Here is a 22,395-nt window from a genome sequence, read left to right as displayed (position 1 = left end):
CATGACCCTGGGCAAGTCACTTAACCATTTGCCTCATCTATAAAGTGAGGTGGAGAAGGAATGGTAAACCACTCCAGTATCTTTGCCAAGAAAATCCTAAATGGGGTCATGAAGAGTCAGACATGGCTGAAAAATGACTAAACGACTATTCTATAGATGAAGAACCCGAGACTTTTAGAGACTGAACCATATATTCCAGTCATAGCAAATTGAGAGGTCCCCAATGCCAATCACATTTCCCGATTTTCAGTTCAACATTGTCATTCTCACTGAGACCATCAGGAGTGATCATGGAGTGGGATCCTTCTGTTGGGTTCAGTGAGATAGCATGGCACAGTGATGGACAGACAATAAGGAGATGTATACAAGTTGGGCCCTCAAAATTTACTGCATTACCATTTAATACATCTGAATCTTCATACTCAGTCCTTTGTCAGTTGCTGTGTGAAGAAGCCTGAAATATAATCTTTGCTCATCTAGAGAACTCAAGGAAAGAAAAGATTAAAATGCATAGGAGAACAGGAAAATATACAAGTTATGTACTGTATGTTGGGGCAGACTGAGTTCAGAGAAGATGAAGATCAGTAAGGGTTGGAATAATGAAGGTACATTTCATATAGGTTTTAAAGGCTGGATAGGGTTTCAATACGAAGAATAGCGTCAGGAGGGCATTCAGGCTAGGGCAAGAGGAGGACTGGGGCAGAAGTTCACTGTATTTCACTGATGGCCAAGAAGATGCTCTGACTAGAAAACGCATGTTTGCATATAAGATGGGGCCAGAGTGAAAGCCTAGCAGAATTTAGAATTGATAAGGTAGAAAAAAGTTTGGTTTTTTTAGCTTTGGGGTATGTGTGTAACATGGTAACACTGTTTGGGATTATAACATATACATACAGTGAATTGGAGGAGGGGGAATCTAACATCAGGAAGAGGAATAACAGGCTTTTAGCTTTTTGCCTAAAAAAAAAATGAACACTGGTGAAGGGTAAGAAGCTGATGTTTGGGCTAGGTGACAGATATTAATATCTACAGGATATTATAGACCTAAGTTAAAGGCAAAATACAGGGATAGAACAAAAGAATATTGTCAGAATTAACCGAAGCCAAGAGAGCCTGATAATAGGACAAACACTTAACAACTCCTTGCCTGTTTAGCCTAAGCAAAATGGCCTGCTGAAGTTCAGATGAACTACATGTTGTTAAGTGATGCAGTGTATTAACACTCTCCCCAAACAGGGATCAGTCAGTAGTTGAATATCTTATTTTAAATTTAAAATGACTTTGAAGTATCAAAGCAAAACTGAAATTGAAACCATAATTCACAAGTTTATTGGCACTCAGGTGTAAGCATTTCAGTCCAAATAGCAACAATTGAGAAATCAAACTAAGATACAGGATTTGTCTATGATGAACAATTCAGAACAGGAATCATCAGGAATGACTAAAAGCTCTTGATATGATCTCTACAGTTTGGACAATGTCAACCATTCTCTTGTACTTGGAACTTTCTCTTGGCTTCCAAGACATTATTCTCCTACTTCTGTCAGGCCCTTGCTCCTCAAATTCCTTTGCTGAATCATCCTCTTCCTCTCCATAAAGTGTAGGTGCACTCCAAGGCTATGTGCCTTCTTGACCCTCTACATTCTTAGAGAACTCATCAGCTACCACAGATTTGATTAACAATTCTATGCAGATGACTACAAATATACTAGCCTCAAGCTCATTCCCACATCATGTCCATTTGGATATCTTATAATAAACAAGCATTAAGCACCTACCAAGCACTTGAAACACGACAAAAGTTAGACCAGGTCCCTCCCTCAAGAAGCTCACATTCCACCAGGGAAGACAACAGTGTGGGTATGTAGGTATGGTTTTGGGAAGGTATACACTAGCAGCTGGGCAGATCAATAAAGGATTCATGTAGTTGTGAACTGAGGGAAATACTAAGGGACAGAAGTGAGAAGGACAAACATCTGGAACTCAATTTGTTCAAAATGGAATTCCTATGTTCCAATAAACTCATCTCTACTTCAAATTATTTGGTGTTTTTTTTTTTTGGCAATTGGGGTTAAGTGACTCGCCCAGGTTCACACAGCTAGTGTCAAGTGTTTGATCGGAGGCCGGATTTGAACTCAGGCCCTCCTGACTTCAAGGCCAGTTCTATCCACTGCACCACCTAGCTGCCCCTACTTCAAACTATTTCTGTAGAGGACACCACCATCCTTTCAGTCAGCCACTGGTTCCCAATCTGGACATTAATCTTTGACTCCTCTGCTTTACTCCCCTAAATCCAATAAGCTGCCAAATCTTGTCTTCTCCACAACTTTCACACGTGCCTTTCTCTCCACTCATACCCTAGTTTAGGTATGTTATCACCTATTATGACAGCCTCCTAATTGTTTACCCTACTTCTTCCTTTTCTCACATATTCTCCACACCTTCCTATCGCCACTAGAATGGATACAAAATCTTTAGACTGGTATTTGAAGTCCTGAACAATGAGGTTCCCACTTAGTCTTTCCATACTTGACACCCCATCTCCCACCTCTGCGCAGTCCAAACACCCTAGTCCCAAACGCAGGACATTCTCACCCCCCACTTCAATCTTTAAGAATCTCTTAACTTCCTTTGGAACACGGTTTCGGTGCTTCTGTTTAAGTCCTTTCTCAATTCCAGTAGCTGCAAGTATGGATGTATTTAGTTTGCACATACTTTCATTTACTTCTATGTATCTGACCAATTTTAGATCGTTTAGGGAGAGGACTTTCATTCATTTCTCTATAGCCTCACTACTCAGCACTGTGCCCACCTCCCCATCCTCCTCTCAACCCCAGTTTAACTACTAAGCATCGATCAAAATGAATATAGCACAATCTCGCAGTACCACGTATTCGGAGAACGTCAGAGTAGGAAGAGACCTCAAACAAAACTCATTTAGTTCAACACTCATTTTATAGACAAGGAAGACAAGTCCAGAAAGAGAAATGGACTTGCTTAAAAGGTCAGGTCACAAACGAGTTGCAGCATGAGACAACCAGACTGGTTTTCAGACTCCCTCCCAATGAAAAGGAACTGAAGATGAAATTGCTCTTGTCTTCATATGAGATTCTTATCTTGAGAGGGTGACAGATTATTACTCCCACTTTAAAATTAATCACTGACATTTAACTTACCAATAAAGGGCCAGAGTTACCATTAGTAAGCACTTGGTTTGAATCATAGAAATTCTAGGTTGGAAGTGACACCAGAGACCACGTAGACCCATCTGTACCTGAATAAGAATCACCTTTACAATATTCCAATGAGCAGTCACTGGGCTGGTTTGGGATTAGGCTGACTGGGGATCTGAGTAACCAAGAAACTGCAGGGTAAGAGTAAGAACAGGAATATGCTTTATGGAAAGATGAAGTATAGTAGTATAGAGGATATAAAGAAAGCTGGTGCTTTTGTATGCAGAATGGTGAAACAAGTGTAGAGGAGAACATCTCTTGGAGCATTAAAACCTAGGTACTTAGATGGAACTATGATTTCACTAGTGTATTATCCTCATGGTTAAAAAGATCCTGGAAATCTTAGTTCAATTATCTCTAATAGCATGTGCAGAAAAAACCCCCCCAACAAACAGTACTCCCTCTACTTCCTTCCGTTCAAGTCTCTCTCTGCCTGCCATTTCTAAAACTTCACAAAAGGTGTGACATTTTTTTTTTTGGTAAGGCAATTGGGGTTAAGTGACTTGCCCACAGTCACACAGCTAGTAAGTGTCAAGTGTTGGTCTGAGGCTGGATTTGAACTCAGGTCCTCCTGACTCCACGGCCAGTGCTCTATCCACTGCACCACCTGGCTGCCCCAAAAGGTGTGATTTATAAGTCAAAATGGCCACCCTTCACACAAGGCTGGAAGTGTCCTTTTGGTGAGGTTACATAAGAAATTTCAGTGGACTATGTGATATTTAGTTCTACAATTCCAGGCTGCATAAAGTACTGTCCCCTCCCTTTCATTTCCACATTTTAAAACAATGATGATTCTTTTTTTAAAATTTTTTTAACTTAATTTTTTTTAAAGCAATTGGGGTTAAGTGACTTGCCCAGGGTCACATATCTAGTAAGTGTCAAGTGTCTGGTCTGAGGCCGGATTTGAATTCAGGTCCTCCTGAATTCAGGGCCAGTGCTCTATCCACTGCACCACCTAGCTGCCCCTAATGATTCTTCTTTAAAAGAAGTCTAAACCTGGCTGCTTCAGTTAGTCATGACAGGAAAGAAATACAAGAACACATGTCCATTCCATCCTGGGAGTGGCATGAAAACTCTTGCCAATTAAACCAGAAATGGGTGAAAAATTGTAATTTATTGAAACTCAACTCAAAAAATATAAGATGCTGTAGTGTACAATATATTACACAAAGCACCCTCAGGTGCACATTCAAGTCAAGTAAGAACTCTGCCTGCCTCCCTCCCCCCAGCCCTCCCACCCTGGGGCCTCAGTATCTGTTCCATATACAATCATGCACACTTAATTTGAAAAAGGAAGCCCCAGTATATTTGATGTATTAATTAGCACCAAACAGAGCACAGTTCCATTTTCTTAATAAAACAAAACAAAACAAAAAAACCAACCAATAAACAAACCAACTGGGGAGCTAATGAACGCTGCCAATACTGTTGACAAAGATATTATACATTCATGAAAACGCACAGCCTACCCTACCCTAAACAATGGTGTGGCTGCTGCTCAGCCTTTGTTCGAGTTGGCAATTGTCCCCATGCTGCAGTACTGGAGCCAGTCTGTTCTCTAAAACAAAATTGCTACTTAGGAACTCCCTACTACACAAAGCTCATCTGTTTTTTTTGTTGGAAACAAGTCTAAAAGAGATGTGGAAAATTTTGATCTTTCCAGGACGACCACCGGCCGCAGATAATGAAGCTGTTTTAAGGCAAGCTCTCCACAGTCTGTTAATGCCTTATCTAATATAACCCTCAGATTTTCAAGGGAAGGGACAGTTGATGACTCTGCTACAATGATAGGCTGGATTGTGGCCAGGTTGTCATGAACTGCAGAATCATTGGAAGGAAGAGGTATATCAACTTTAGGGCTGCTTTCATTCACTAAGCCATCCACAGTCACATTCCCTGCTAAGTCATCACTGGGCTGTGGGACATCATTTACTGTTAAGTGCTCTGCTGGCTCCCAGTCATCAAAATCATCCTCTTTTTCCTTACTTTCCTGAATGAATTTTAAAAATGAAGATTCAAACCCCATGGGTTTATAAGTCTTCAAATCAAATGATCTGGCCTGTGAATGTTTCCGAAATGTATCTTTTGGGACATGAAGTGGAGGTTTTACCACATTACTTTCCAGTCTAGAGCTATGGTGCCCAGCTTCTGGTACCCTTTTTCTTGGTAAAGGCAACTGGAAATTTGTTAAATAGGGCCTGCTCTCAGTTCCATCACTGTTCTTAGGTGCAGACTTTTCAGTTTTACAGGGAGGGGGCTCAGTGACACGAGACTCTTCCAAGCTAGTGGTTTCTGAACTATGGTTACATTTTGAAGTTTCTCTATACAGGAAGGTATCTGTATTAAATACCGAATTGCTTTCTACACACCCCTCCTGACTCCCATTTCCTTTATTTTCTGGATGAGGGGAACTGTTCCTTTTCTGGAGAGATGCTTCAGTTTCACCTGGGGGGGTATGCACTGTGCTTCCTGGTTCACAGTTTCCGGTTTCTTCCTTCTTTATACAAGGCTCTATCTCAGAGGCTGGTTCTTCTTTAATTTTGGTACCATACTTAACACAAACTACTAGGATTTCCATCTGCTGCTCTAAATAAGCACTGCTCATTTGGTGGGTACGTTTATAATGTCTTAATATACTACTTTCCAATTTGACAACAGATGCACAGCCTTGAATCATGCAGGGATACTGAGTGTGTTCAGACTGCTCTGCACACATATTTAGGGCTTCCTCTTTTGTCTTAAAAATAATTGGAAGCTTTTTCTCTTTCATGAGGCTGCCACATTTTCTAGATTTAGCATTCAATGCCTTCTTATTATTCTGGCTTGCTTCACTGTGAGCCCGTGTGGTTCCAAAACCTTTCTCACCTTCACTTCTCAGTACACTCTCACTTTCCACTTTTGGATTTCCAAAGAGATCATCATAATAGTCCTTGTGTCGGTAATACACGTGTTGAGAGTAGTTACTTCGATGAGTGAAGATTCGATCACAGCCATTAAGGTCACAATGAATTTCAAAGTCTGAGTTCATGTCTCCTTCAATACCATGCTGTTCCATCAAATGCTGCTTCAACTTATTAAGAGTGTAGAAGACAGCTGGGCACTGTGGTTGGCTACAGGGAAACCTGGCAGCAGAGTCAGTCTCAGAAAGGGCTTTCTGATCTTCAACAGGGTCTAAGTTATGGGAATCACTACAGTGTTTAGCCAGTGCTTTGGAGCACAGGAAGCGCTTATTACACTCTTTATATTTGCAAGCAAATATCTTTTTACATTTGACCAGTTCCCTTTTCGTTCGTGCTTTGTCTTTTTCTAAACACAACTGCTCTCTGTTATACTGATGCACTGTTCGATAGTGGCGAATCAAACCCTTTAGATTTGTGAATGAAGAATTGCAACTTTTATGAATACAGTGGAATGGTTTGTGGTACTTGTTCAAAATATAGCACAGATTTCCTTTGGCAACAGTTCTTCTACTCCCTCTTCCCTCTCTTGCTTCTAGTTCTTCCCTGTGGCTATCTATTGGTGATGAAATGCTGGACGATTTTCCTGTCACATTACTCTCAATTTCTTCACAAGAAGATTCCAAATCAGTTTCTGAACTACACTCTTCTTTTTTAGGATGTCGGATTTGCTTCTCAGAGTTATTAGTCTGATCATCTCCAAGCTCTGTACTGCCACAAAAAGTAGAAGCAGAGCAACTACCCATAACATTACCTTTCAAGTGATCCCCAGTGCATGGGCTGGCATGATCACATTTTCCATTATCAAATAATTTATGAGTGACTTTTTCATTGCTAATCTGATGCTTATTTTTATAATGAATTCTAAGGTGGGTTTTTCTGGTAAATGACCTTTGGCAAATATGACACTGGAAAGGGGAGTATCGATGCTGAAACATGGATAACTGTAGGACCTTGTCTCTGGAATAATTATGTTTTTTGACATAATGCATCAACAAAGCCTCCCTAGTCACAAACTCATACTTGCAGCCTTGAAGTTCACAGAAAAATGGCTTGGCTGCCAACTGTGCAAGATACTGACTTGACAAATTTTCTTCTTGATTCTGAAAGTGAAGGTCTGAGATAGGGCTTGATGAAACTGACTGAAGGGACTTAGCACCATTGGATGGATATACTGGCAGTGACCCTGAGAAGGATGTTATTGAGTTTTTCAAGCTTAAGTGTTTCAAGCGTAACAGAAGCTCCAACATGGCATCCTCAGTACACGGCACCCTGGAAGTGCAAATGGTGGCTTCTGGAGAATGGTGACAACTCTGAAGATCACTTTTACATTTTGTGTGAATGTTGTGATCTAGACCTTCATCTGGGGAGTCACTGTTTGTGTCTGAACCTGGCTTGGGCTCAGCACTAAAGTTCTCATTTGTTTGACTGTGTTCACTGTCCAAAAATCGAAAGATCTCTTTATCTTTATTCCTAACGTCTTTTTATGTTTGAAATGGTATGGATGAACCTTTCGGAGATGCCTCTGCATACCTCTAGCATTTTTGTATGTAGAACCACAGCCTTCAAAACCACAGGTAAACTTTTTCCCATCAAAACAAACTGCCATATTGGAACATTTCTCTTTTAAACTGGAAGGGACAAAGACTTTATCATGAGAGGATATTAAAATATCAGGCATGGTCTCAGGAGAGTCCAGTGTATCAATCAGTTCTTCATTCATTGAGGCAGATGAGCTGTGACTTAACTGATCACTAGAGTTGCTGTCACTGTTGTCTTTTAGGTTATCAGAACCTGTTTCCTCAATATCTGGAGCTAACTGAGAACTAGTTGACTCCACAGAGAAAAGCAGATCCTCAGGTAAATGTGATTTCTCATTTGGATCAAGTAGATGAGGCTGATCTTGACAACTGTTCTTTTCATTTGCTGCAGGTTCAAGCTTTACTGCTGTCTTAACATCTCCATTTGAAATATCACCATTATGCATTGAAAGGTGATTCTGAAACTCAGTTTTAGAGTAATAGAACTTTTTGCAACCAAGAAAGTTGCATGTGTATGATGCATCCCGGAAGTGCTGTGCTTCATGGTGATAAAGTTGTCCCAAGTCACTGAAAACAATACTGCAGCCATTTAATTCACATTTGTATCTAAGATCCTCATGTTTTTGTTTGTGGTTAAGTAGCTCATTCACTGACCCAAATGTTGCATAGCAGTCTATAGAGACACACATGTAAGGCTGAGGCCCACAGTGAACTCGTTCATGCTCCCGCAGATGAAAGGCTGTCATGAAATGTCGCCGACAATAAGAACATTTTTCCCTCCGGTTCTTCATGTCCAGGTAATGCTTTGCATTTTCATCATTGTTTTGGTGTTCGGCTTTGAGGTGCACACTTAGGTACTTAAATTGCTTAAATACTCGGGAGCAGTCTGTCCCAGGGCAAGGGTATAAATCTCTATCTTGCAGGTGGCAATCCTCTAGTTTGCTGAATGTAACATACTCGTGGGAATCTCCCTGTTCATTGGATGGTTGATTTGGATCTGATGTTGCAGAAGGACTTGGGCCATTACCCTTCTGAGAGCGTTCTCGTTTCATAAGTAATTTCTTTCTGGGTCTGTCTCTTCTGCTTGGTGGCATTTTCACATGTTCCATTACATGAGGTACAAAAAATTCTTTTTTCTTGAATTTTTTTATACAGACAGGGCAAGTATAAATTCCATCTTCCATATGCATCTTAGAATGATGGAGTATCCTAGCTTCTATACATTCCCTCTTGCAGAGCACACAGAAGAACTTATATTGAAGCCATCTCTGGTACCTTTCAGAAGAACCAATTGGCTTTTTGTCTCTTTTCTCCTTCTGCTGATCTGCTGAGTCTCTTCTTTTGGAATGTTTATCATCTTTATTCTCTTCATAGTCACTGAGAAATGATTCCAAAACATCTGTCTCATTAATTGACATCTCATAGCCACTGAGGTCATCATCAGAATCAGAAGCTTCTTGGCCTAGGAGTTGGTGACAATGTCGTTTTAAAGTTTTCCAATCCCAAAATTCGGGATCAAAAGGCCAATGGGCTTTTAAGGCTAACAAAAGCTCACATCGGAGAGAGTTGGGAACTGGAGCATTTTCCTCATCAAACTTTTGATCTGGTTGCAGGTATAGTTCTTCTAACATATTAAATCCAGCCCAGCTGGGCTCCAATAAGAATTCAGTAAGCTGACAGGCTCTTCTAACTTCAAGGTCTTCTGGTAAGAGACAACCAATTGTCTTACACACTGATGTTTTCATTTCATCATCTTCACTTGATCGGATCTGAAGGGCTCTCACACATAATAAAATGGACACTGCCACACCAGCATCTTCTGCCTAACAGAAGAAGAGAGGAGGGGGAAAAAATGTTGATTTAATTTTGACCTGAAACAGAGAAGAAAATTATATAAAAATAACCTCACCAGCTCTCCAGCCCTGTACTTATTCTCTGGCCCTTACAATGAGGGTATATCTGGACAAATGGTTGAAAACAGAGTTGATTACTTCTCTGTAAAAATCTGCACTATTGTTATGATTCCTAAACATTCCACAGCTTTATATCGGATTTTCTCTTCCTTTTGATATCTAGCTTTATTTCACTTGAATCTCAGTTATGGGAGATTTCTGCACCTGTGAAATTAATGACTTCAGGGACAGACTCTTCACTTTTCTTCTCTTGCTAGTTATAACTCAAAAATCTGTATCACTTTTGAAAACTCATCTATATCTATTTGGGGCACAATCTTACTTTAAAAAAAACCTGGTGTGCATGTGTTCAAAGAGAACTAGCATCTCTGGTGTGAGGGCTCGTCAGACTCTTTACAAGGATGCTCATCCACCTTTGGTGTCCACTTGGCAGTCAAATCTCACCCATGGCTCTAAGAAGCTGTAGCATGTTCAGTGGCCATGTACCCCAGTAAAACCATCTTGGCAGAGGGGCTAAACCAGGTTGAAGGTAACCAATGGGTCACAACCTGTTGGTGAAATAAGGGGGTGTCTACCCCAAGTATGTGAAACCTTCCACTGGTGGAATGGGCAGATGAGAACAATTTGTTCCACCAGTCATGAAGGCGACTGAAGCAAGCACTATGGGGTGCGTAGAGCCTGGCCAGACATGGAAAATGCCACGGTCATTCACTGAATTCTGGGGTACCTCTAGTCATCCTGACTTTTGTCTGGCCACTGGATGCTGATGATTCAGGAAAAGAGAGTGAGCCTGATAACTCTGTACAATTCTGCTCCCCTTAAATCTAATTCACACATAAAACACCACCCTGTGATGTCACTGGTCTTCTTTGAAAATGAAGGATAAATAATAACAACTAAAAAAACTAACGGTTGAAATATTTCCTAAGACAACTACACAACTTGCTTTGGAAAGATGTTCCAGTCTCTCAATCTTAGTAGGAAGATGGTCCTAGTCTTTAACCGGCATCCCCCTGTAGTACATTCAAACTGGCTCTCACTTGACCTCACATAAAAACGAACAGTGAGAAAAACCATCGCAATCAAGATTTCCTAAGCACCTCCTGTGGGAGATACAAAGTAGTACAAAACTTAGTCTCTAGCCTCAAACTTATAACTTGGTAACATTCACAGAGATGTACACTGATACTTTTCAGTGTTGTGGTCAACAGAAGGTTCAAGTGGTTGTAGTTTGGGCTTCAAAGAAATGGGTAAGACAAAATGGACCCATAAGGATGCAGCTTCGATAAATAGGTTAGAGTTAAGGGGAGGACACGATTTTCTAGGCAGGGACAACTGTATGAGCAGGCACGAAAGCTGGAAAGTCACCTATCAAGCCGATTTAAGGTCATGTGACCAATACGGTGTATGTATTTTTAAAAAAATCTGCTTTCATTTTTATTCAAACTCTTAGTATCCAGAAGATGAATGTGTTGGGAGCACTTTAGGGAGGATGGATTTTTGTATAATTCACTCATCTGTGCCTATGCCCAGTGGGCAATGAAGGAAACTGAGGCACTACTAATTAAGTGACCTGGCACAGATATATTATATAAAAAGTTATATGATGTATTACCCATCTGATGATCTTTCTTAGAATCACAGACAGCTGGAAGGGACACTGGAGGTCATCTAGTCCAACCCCCTCACTTTACACAGGAGGAAACTGAGGTCCAGAGAGGTTGTGTGACTTGCCCAAGGTCACACAGGTAGTAGTAGTAGTGGTAGTAGTAGTAGTAAGTAGCAGTCAGGCAGGATTCAAACTCAGGTCCTCTGACTCCAAATCCAGTGTTCCTTATACTATACCACCTTCCTGATTCTCCACCTCTGTTCCAGGAACAAGAATACGTAATTATGTCTTCATTCAGAGACCATAACCTCCTTACTGGTTGTTTCTAACATCCATTTATATCTCCTCAAACTTTTTAGAGCTATTCACTCAACCCCACCCAGTCTTTGACCATGTTAAAGAGTTTTACGTAAGCTTATCATTACACTCCTATGTAACTAACAGATCTTGTCTTCTTTGACAATTCTTAGCCCAATTCTCATTACTGCAGAAAGAGGTTCTACAATCATACCTGTAGATTCTTTTAGAACTCCTTGGAGCATTACTTCTTTAAGCCTCAATTTCCTCACTGGTAAAATGGGGATATTAAATACCTAAAGCACTTAACTCACAGAGTCAAATGAAAGAATATATGTAAAGTGCTTTGAAAACCTTAAATGGTTCCTTAAATGTCAGTTACTATCCTGGAAAGTAATTTTTCTGGGACTGGAGACTTGCTATCATGTAAAGAGGCTTGATACTCTCTTACAATGCCTTTATCTAAGCAAGGGTTCAACTCCCTTTTAATCATTTCCAGCTTTAAGATCATTCTCCTTTCTGGAAAAGGAGGAAGGAAAATAAGTATTTCAAAGAATGACGATAGCAATGGTTACTGAAATGAAGACTACAACTGAAAAAAAAAATAGCAGAAAACACTAGGCTGCCTTAGCTCAGTCATTAGATTTGACTTTAGGCAAGTCCTTTTTCTTCTCAGGGCCTCAGTTTCCCCATCTATATAATGAAAGGATTGAATTGGCTAGACTGGCAAGTCATCTAACCTCTTAAGCGTCAGTTTCCTCAACTATAACAGGGATAATAATATCACCTAATTCCTTCGGTTTCTGTAAGGACGAGACAAAACATCATAAAGCATTCAGCCCAATGCCTGGTACATGGTAGGTACTTCTTCCTCCTTTCCTAGAAATTCCCTACCAGTTATGAAATTCTAAGATTCTGGTTAGGGACTTAATTGACGTTATAATCCTTGCATGAAATTAAGTTCATGATGTATAACCCTGAAATACTAAAGCATTAGAGGTAAGAGTATGATGACCTCAGGTATTATCTGGACCTGTCCAAAGAGAAGTGTCACTGCATACTGTTAGATAATTGGCTTTTGAACACAAACTATGATGCTCAAGAGAATATGGAATCCACATGGTAAGGGCATTATCCTTCAACAATGCCTTATAACATGTGCTTTTATGCCTAGCCCCAGCACTTATTAGCTGCATAACCTTGGGCAAGTCATTTCTCTGAGCTTCATTTTCCTGAGCAGCCTAAAGTACTTACTTCTGTTTGTACAACTCTAATCAAGCAGAAGAGATGTTGCTGTGTTTTAGCGATAACACCAAACTGTCGACATCGCTCCAAAAAGATATCTAAAGAAGGATCAATTCTTCTTTGCAACTTACTCCAAAAAAGAGTCAACTCCCTAAAGAAAAAACAGAAAAAGATAGCTGGTAGATCATTTAAAAACAGTAAGATATGTTTCCAGTTTTACTTACATTAATCTGTGAGCAAGACTGCCAAATGGGAAGGAAAATCTGCAACATTATTACTAAGATTTCATTATGTTAGTAAACTCTCCATCAGCTTGTCTCAATTATTATCCTTTTTTTTGCTCCCTTCTGAATTTAAAGGAAACTCCCTTTCCCCACTCAGAGACCATTCAGGCGCATGTTGCTTTTGCAACAAACTAGGTTTCCAAAAGGGTAGCGACTATTAGATTCACTTCCTTTAGAATTCTAATCACAAGCATATATTTGACAAGTATTCTGAGTGTACTTTGGGGCTGCTATGATTTCCAAGTGAAGCTCCTTCTGATTCTATGAATCTGTATCAGACTGTATCGTTAAGAGCTGCTGAACCAATCCTCAGAGAATTAAGGTAAAATCTATGACCTGACTCAATGAAAAGTATTTCAACCCTAAAAGTAGATTATACATTCAGTTTTGGGAGGTAATTCACTAAAAAGGCCTGAATTATGTTTTCAAAATCATGCCTGTTTCTTATAATGATCATCTCATTTCCCTTTCCTGGCTCCCTGAAAAGGATTTTTAAAAATTACCTCAGGGAAACTGTTTATTGCAAACACAGCGCATGGCATAGGGTAGATGGTTAATTACTATTTGTTGACTGATTCAGCAACCCAAATAATATAAGAAATTAAGAATATTTAATATGTTATATTCATATTCTATTTTCCCTGTCTCACTCCTACTATTTCCTACATTTTTAAATCTTAGCTATTAAATTTATCTACCCCTATTCCCACTGAATTTTTTTTTATCTACCAGTATTTTTTATCTACCACTATTCCCACTTCTATTTAACACAGATCTCCTAGGAAGTGTGCCTTCTCTTAGTTACCTGACCCTTTCCTCCTCCTCCAGCAGGCTAACATGACATAACAACAACTAGAGACAGAAACATAACTATGAACTAAAATAATCTATTGGTTCATGAGGAAGCAATAATTATAATTAACATGACTGGAGAAGAAATGTGGATATTATGCACTTTTTACACAATTGTCTTAGTCCTATGAATATCCTCAAATTCAATAACTAGCTCATATTAAAAAGCATTTATTAAGTGTTTACTCTGTGCTGAGCATTATGTCAAGTTCTGGAAGCACAAAGAGAAATGTGAGACAGTCCCTGCTTCTAAAGATCACACACTGCATATCTATGCAAAATTGCAAAGGAGCTGTTAGGTCTTTGCATTCTCTTACAAATAAATACCTCGTATATCTGGATGCTTTATGGCTTAACTCAACAATAGGACCTCCTGTTTAGAAACAAGGGAATCCTAGAATCAGAAGGGCTATGGATGGCCTTTAAATTCACTTACTTCAATCCTCTTGCCAAATGGATGAAATCTCAATCTATATTTAATCCTAACAAGTTACATACAATACTGAGTTGTAAGAATGTGTGTATGTGTGTGTGTGTGTGTGTGTGTGTGTGTATATAAAAATTATATAAGGTTGACAATTTTACCCAGAATTATGATGAAGAATAAAAATACCAGACCAAGGAGTACATAAGATTGTTTATAGGCAAAAACTTGTAGGACCCAGTCCACAGGGTGTCTCAATCCTTCTACATTAAGTTCTAATCCTTTGAGAAAACAGCTAACCTACTTATGAAAAAGAGAAATAGAGAGCTTATAATACAGCACAGAGTTCAATGAATTAATAGGAATAAAAATAATGAATGAGGTTCCCTGATGGGTATGTAGAAAACACATACACACACACACACACACACACATACACACACACACACACACACATGTATATGTAAGGGGATGTTTTACAGAGAGCAAAAAATACAGAAGATGGAGGGTAATAAGGGGTGGGCAGAAAAATGACTATACAGAGAGAAGAAGGAAAAAAAGAATATTTAGTTATCTCTACCACGAGAAGAGAGCCAACTTGTGATAAGAGTATCTTTTATAGTTAGGGAGAAGGTTTATAAGCTAATTGGAGCCTTTGACCTCTAAGGTGCACTTATGCTAAGTATAGGTGCCTATTAATGAAAAGGAAAGCTGCATAGGGCTACTGTCCTGAGGAATGAATCTGTTCACTTGTATTTAACCCAGGGAAGGAGTGCCACACAAGTAGTCCCTATCATTCAAGACTGCAGGTCCCTATCATTTAAGAGCCGCAAATCTCAAAGGTTTAAGGGAAGTGGGACAAAGGATCCATGCCTGCAGATGTAATTTACCCATTCCTACTCATGAGCCAATGGCAACTTGCAAACTAAGGGAGAAATTCTATCTTATTCTGCTTGGAAAGGGATTACAGTGTTCTATATCTGAGAACGTCCTCATTCTGGAGACTGGGAAGAATGACAGAACACCATCCTCTCCAACAACGAAGTGATCACTCAGCTATTACACAAACAGCTCTAATGATGGGAAGCTCACAAAGCATTTCCATCTAATTTTCAGAGAAGTCTGTTAAGGAAGTTTTCTTACATTAAATCAAACTTTGTCTCCCTGTACTTTTAGCCTGTTGCCAAGTTAAAGTAAGCTTAATTCCTTTTTGACATGCTGGCCTTTCCAATATATGAAGACAGCAATGATGTTCTCGACCTCTTCTCCCTTCTCCCCAACCCAAGTAACATTCTCCAAGCTAAATATCCTAAGCCTCATCAAGCAGTCTGTATATAGCATGGTTTGGAGTCCTTTAACCATCTTAGTAGCCGTCTGTGGGACCCAATGCAATTTTTAAGAGTCTCTTCTAAAATACAAAAATAAGTAGAGGACAGCAAGACGATCCTCTCGTTCTGAGTACTGTAACTTTAAGTTTCAGTTTTAAACAATAAGATCAATGATCTCACTGATGTAAGCACTCCCACCACTGGCAATGATGGTACCTCATCCACGTCTCTTCTTCATGCACAATTCTTACCTGAGCCATTCTACAAACTCTTCTTTGAGGTTCTTCTATCCACACACTGGAGCCTTCCTCTAGTTCTTTTAATACTTTGTGAATGGCATGAAATACTTTGGGCTATCCATCTGTTATTAGTCACTCTTGATACATTACTGGCCCACCTCCTTTTCCAATATTCTATGTCTTGAATGATGTCTTTTACAAAAATGATAGTTAGCAACATGTAGCTTTTATGGTAAGCAACAATTGGGACCAATGAAAGCACCAAACACTTCCAAAAGCAATCTAGCCCAATCAATCTTATTTAATTCTGGGTATAATAGCTCACTACTGGGCAGCTAGGTGGCACAATAGATAGAATGCCAGGCTTGGACTCATCTTCTCAAATTCAAATCTGGCCTCAGACACTTTCCAGCTAGATGACCCTGGGCTAGTCACTTAAACATGTTTGCCTCAGTTTCCTCATCTGTAAAATAAGCTAGAGAAGGAAATGGCAAGTCACTCAAGTATCTTTGCAAAGAAAACCCTAAATGGGGTCATAAAGAGTCAGACATGATTGAAAACAACTGAACAAACTACGAATTATTAAACTAGCTTGCATTAGTAATTTGTTAAGAGTTTAACCTTCCTGCTCCTGTGAGCCTAAGTTCCTTGTTTTGCAAGAACTCTCCTTTTTCCATGTGAGTCAAAGCCCCAATTCCTCATTTGGACTCATGGAAAATCGTATACTTTCCACATGACGCCAAACTCAGATACTGATGTTGTTAATAGCCCATTTATCGATAAGCTTCTGAAATGCCTAGCTAATCAGAGAAAAAGAGTGTTTATCAACATGACTATTATGGATATGTTTTGCATGACTACACATGTATAACCTATACCAAATTGTTTGCCTTTTCAATGGAGGTGGTGTGGGGAGGGAGGAAGGGCGAGAATTTGGAACTCACACTTTAAAAACAAATGTTAAAAACTGTTTTTACATGTAACTGGGGAAAAATAAAATACTAAATAAAAAAAAGTGTTTACTACCGAGAGATTGTACAATTTTCCAGTTCCCCATTCCAAGAATAGGTTCCCTGTTTCTAACTCATTTCCAACCATGATTTCCCTATTCTTGTCCTTGTTCAAGATGCCCCAGAATGTTTTGTTAGTCTACCTTGTGGCAAACTGATACAACTTATGGTTAGCACCCTCTGTGCTGAACAACCAGGAATCACTAACACCCATGTGACTCAGGAATTTGTAATTTTGACTAAAACAAAGCTCTAAAAACTCTCCATAGGTCCCTTGGTTACTAAGGAGCCTTGGATCCCACTTACTGGTAATTTGTTGCCTCAGTGTCTCTTTATCACAGATTTTAATTGTGACACAAGACATCCTCATTAAAACTAGCGAAAAGCTTCGGCAAACATATATAGGCATCACTTTATGTTAGTATTTAGAGGTCCATCAACTATAGTTAACATTGTGGTCATAACTATTAAAGAACTGGGCTGAAAAGATGCTTGGAAAAACTCGTCAGAGAAGCACCTTTAATGCTGTGGTTTTGTTTTGTTTTTTGAATTCTGAGGAGTAGGGCTGGGGTGTAAATTGAGAAGCACAGGCCAGTACCTACTCTAGAACTTAAGAATCTTCAAAGAGTTGTTTGGGAGCACTTTCTAAGTGCTAGATCCAAGTGTTCTTGCCTCTAAGGTCAGTGCTTACTCCCCACTGCACATTCTTTTTCACGTGTGTTTTACTCTAAGAGCATGCACCAAGTCAAAAGCTCTTTGGAGGAATTGCGTATTCTCTTTGTCTATTAGACTGGGAAAATGTGGTCTGCTGAAGAAAATCTTCCTGGAAAGACCACCTATTTTCTTTTCACATCTTCACTGAGGATGCCCTTGCTTCCTGCACAGACCATTCTCAAATATGTACAGATGTGAAAAAGGGGACATATGGTTCATTATTACCTCAAAGCACCAGACTTCTGTTAATAGTCTAATATTACACTGTCTTTCTTGGCTGCCACAACACATCACTGACTCAGACTGCTTTGCAGTTAAGTTGAATGCACAGATCTCTCAAATGACTTGCTGTCTAAGGGCAGCTAGATGGTGCTGGGGCTGGAGTCAGGAAGACCTGAGTTCAAATTTGACCTCAGGCACTTACTAGCTGTGTGACCCTGGGCAAGTCACTTAACTCTGTCTGTCTCAGTTTCCTCAACTATAAAATGAGCTGAAGAAGGAAATGACAAACCAGTGAAGTATGCTTGCCAAGAAAATGGGGTCACAAAGAGCCACACACAACTGAACAACTACTACTCATGATCTCCTCCAATTTGTATACTTGTGCAGTTGGATTTTTTTTTTTCAGGGAAGCAACTGGGGTTAAGTGATTTGCCCAGAGTCACATAGCTAGTGAACATCAAGCGTCTGAGACCAGGTTTGAACTCAGGTGCTCCTGACTCCAGGGTCAGGGCTCTATCCCTAGTTTCCCCTGGATTTTTTTTTTTAAAACACAAATGCAAGGCTTTACATGTAATCCTATTACATTTCATCTTAGGAGATTCAACGTTGTTGGTCTTTCATTCTCGAAAACCAATGATATCACAAGGGTGATGTTTTAACTTGTGCATCACTTGCATTTAAGTGAGGTACAGCTGCATGACAATTTTCCAAACTGATTTCCAATCCTGATTCACTCACCTAATGAATCAGCTCTCTCTCAAGTGTGTGTACATATTTGTCAAGATCAAAACCAATTCCCAATATCGGTAGTCCTAAACTTGTGAGCAAGTTATGCTCCAAAAGTTCATCTGTAAACTGGTTATTAGGAATGCAGAACTCATTTTCCAACAGGAACAATGTAAAAAGGCTCATGAGGTAGGCTCAACTACCCAGCACAAATAGTGCTGTGACCCAACAACCATTTATTTGTAGTGACCAACAACCATTTATTTGTAATGCTACTCGCAAATCAGGAAATTTAGAACCAATTTGCCCTTCCAGTATGTCTCTGGGAGTGACAGGGAATGATCTTCCCAGCAGCTTTAACAGGTCTTTGTGTTTAAGGGTTACATATATAACCAAAAGAGAGGTGATAAGAAATGACATGATGGAATGATCCTCCAAAGGAACTTAGCAAATGTAAAAATGTTAGCAGGGTAAACACTTCCAACTGTCTGAAAATATAAAGAATGGCAGTTTTAAAAATGTGACCATATGGTAACAAAGCACGCTGGTGGTCATAAAATGAGGCAACTGCATGCTGTGTAAGGAAGTGATCAGAGAGGACATACTGAAGTCAGAATCGTGACCCAAGAGGCTGACTACTAAATGGGTCCCAAGTGGCTATCTAGGAGCATCAGGAAGGACTAGAAAAGTGACATCATAAAGGTAATAGGACTTCTCTAAAGATCCTATTTTTCACCTCTAAGAAGAAACTTTTCCCTGGATGACCAGATCTTTGGGCAAAAGATATTTAGGCTAAACTTTTGCAGAATCCTAGAACTTTAAATGGAGAGTGAAGTTAAAAATCAAACCATCTCATTTTACACAGAAGAAAACCAAAAATGCACATTCTTTATGCAGGATGAAAAAATTATGCAATGTCCTGGCACCCACCACAGATATCCTTTTCCCTACTTCATGTTATGAGACCTTGAACGATTGATAACTTGCTCTTGTAAATGTAGAAAATAAATTAAGTAGAGAAGCCTGCAATTTATGAAGCAACCAGTTACAAGAGAAATGTGAATAAACTGGCTTTAAAACTGACAGAGATATGGAAATGTTTGCAAGGCCAAATAGCTAGATAGGAACAAACGGATGTGGAAACGAACAATTTACCCACTGATGTCATGGGAAAGAAAGGGTGCCAATAATTTACACATATTGCAATACGGAGAATATAAAACAGAAGTGCAAAAGATGAGGTGTTTGGCTCAAGTGGGGCTTGGAGACCACTTGCACTCGCGCTCGACCGCGCTCGCTCTCGTTCGCTCGCTCTCTCTCTCTCTCTCTCTCTCTCTCTCTCTCTCTCTCTCTCTCTCTCTCCCCCTCCCTCCTTCCCTCCCTCTCAAAGTTGAGTTGAGAATGGGAGAAGGAAAAGAATGACAGAGGGTGCTTACTTTGAGTTAGGAACAGATTCTTCTCAAGACTCCTTGGCATACTCTCTCTAACTAGCATTTTCAGTGCTCCTTTGGAGAATGGTCCAAGGAGATCATGGGAATAGTATCAGCACCACTCTGCCCTATTTTCTCAGAAGGAGTTTCCTTACAAGTTGCAACCTGTACTTTTATCTCCATTTTTCAATCTACATATGTATTTCTTCTTTTTCCTAAGCCTTAGTTCTTCTCATTTCCCTTTCAAACACGTCTTCTCTGTTAGACCACAGTATGAGTTATTTTAATGCTTCAATGGACCTGAAGTAAACTGATAGTTTTCCCTTCTAATGCTACAGACTAAAATCTCTCCAAACCTTCACATCTGATCTGTCTTTTGTCCATGTCACCTCATAAATCCTTTATAAAAGATCCCCCCTTCCTCAACGTTTCTCGATATTCTGTGGGTTCACATGGAGCACCTGGGCTGTCTGTTCTTGCTACATGACTAGCCAACCTCCTTCTGTGATCAGTCTTTTCCTGGATAAATGTTTTGCCTGCTTCATATAGTCAAGTCATCACTGATGAAGGGCCTACACTGGTATTTCAATTAGGTTTACTCAAAATTTTGATTGTACAGAGACCGTCCTATTTCATGATTCATAGTTGTATGCACTACCTGAATAATAGTGGTGTTAAAAAGATAGGGTTTTGTTTGAATTACTATTACAATTATTAGTTATTTAAATTTAAGTTCTCACAGAAATTGGCTGATGACAATTTCCACTTCTGATGAACAACTTGCACGTTTGCTTTTGAGACAAAAATTCCCTAAAGTAATCCATGTATATTTTAATAGGACTTACCTAATAAATGTATACATCTTTTTTTCAAGGAAGGTCCAGTAGAGATATGTTGGGTACAGTTTGACAAAATACATTATTGTGTTAGAATGTGAGCTTCTTCAGCTTAGGGATTACTTCATTTTTTGTATTTCTAACCTAAACATAGTATGTGTTACACAGTGTTGCTCAGTACATTCTTACTGAAAGACTGAATGTTTTTGGTTTCTTTTTTAATAAGGAAGAGAAATCTTGTTCTCAACAGGTCAGAAAACTTGGGAGGCATTAAGCACTCAAGAATTTTAAGTAGATTGATATAGGACACAAAATCTATCACACCAAAAGCTGATGTCATGGAATATTAGACATTTCCGCAGTACAGACTACCCCATGGGTCTAGGAGGCTATCACATGTATGTATCCACAGTTTCAGGTTTATTGGGGCAGAACTAAGAATCCTTTCAAAGGTTGTAAGGCTATCACTCCATTTCCTAACATGGCTATGGCTACAACTGGTTATCAATAAGAATGTGTAATCCTCAACATCTCTCCTCATTTTGTCTTCTCACCACGATTTTGTGTTTTCTTTGGTTCTTGTTCCAGTATACCCCTGTGCTACAGCAGACAAAGAATAGAGCCAACTTGCAGAGATACATCCCTTAAGAATGCCTGCATCTCAAGGGTATGTATGGACAGGCAAATTTTTATCTCTTGACTGATTTAATGGTTCATGACCATAGAGAATAAATTTCACATCTTAAATAGAAGGCTCAATGAGATCCTTCCTAACAGAACGGTTTTGGATACTAAACAAGTCAGGAAGATTCAGAGGGTACACATTCTTTGGAATTGTGCAGACAATTTGCTGAGACAAAAGTACCACATAAGTTCTCCTCACCAAAAGAGCCAATCAAGGATGATTTTAATAATGACCTTAAATAAAATCAGTGAGCTAGCTCCCAAATCCTAAAACACAAATTACTGAGCCCAGTAAAACTCTCTACTATTCCTACTTGGCAGGGCATCCATGTGTTACAGAAACCTGAGTAAAAGTTGAGAATGTGAGTATTTGAAAAATTCTATGATAAATGTGTTGTCTTTAATTAGCTTATAAAGTCTAGGAGCTACTGCTCACAACTTCTTATATGTATCTTTTTTGAAACTGTTTTAAAACCATCAACACATTTCCCCCCAATATCTTCAAATCTTTGTCTTCTGAAAGTGATTTTGCCAACCACTAATTATCAATACAAACAAAAGTCATCTAGAACCAAATCTGGTGATTAAAGTTCTAGCCAAGAAATTTCATTTTGGGTTTCATGCAAAATACGAGCACAAAGTACTGAGTCTGGTTTGCTTATGTGTTTGTAGTCAAGCACTTCCCAAGTTGACTACTGAAGGAAAGGAGGAAAGAACAAATAGTAAGCACTTAGATGAACAGGTAAAGATCTAATAAAAACAACGAAAATGTTAATGTTTTCTAGCTATACCTTTCAGATTTAAAAATATCGATGCATTTGTGGTCATGAATATCACACAAACCCTAACCC

The 22,395-nt window shown here is 39.3% G+C and overlaps 1 protein-coding gene across 1 annotated transcript in view; it reads right to left on the bottom strand.

The window, feature by feature from the left end:
• Nucleotides 1-1,306: 1,306 nt before the first annotated feature.
• RLF (RLF zinc finger) overlaps nt 1,307-22,395 on the bottom strand; it is a 110,593-nt gene continuing 89,504 nt past the window's right edge. Inside the window, 3 exon segments of the mRNA XM_020983563.2 lie at nt 1,307-7,665; nt 7,668-9,554; nt 12,805-12,946. Of these exon segments, the coding sequence (XP_020839222.2) occupies nt 4,810-7,665; nt 7,668-9,554; nt 12,805-12,946 (4,885 nt within the window). The 3' untranslated portion in view covers nt 1,307-4,809.

Source organism: Phascolarctos cinereus, unplaced genomic scaffold (genome assembly GCF_003287225.1).
Source record: "Phascolarctos cinereus isolate Bilbo 61053 unplaced genomic scaffold, phaCin_HiC Scaffold_726;HRSCAF=1367, whole genome shotgun sequence".
In the NCBI taxonomy this organism is placed as follows: domain Eukaryota; kingdom Metazoa; phylum Chordata; class Mammalia; order Diprotodontia; family Phascolarctidae; genus Phascolarctos; species Phascolarctos cinereus.
Note: the sequence above shows the minus strand (reverse complement) of the source record. Positions and strands in the feature narration are given on the sequence as shown.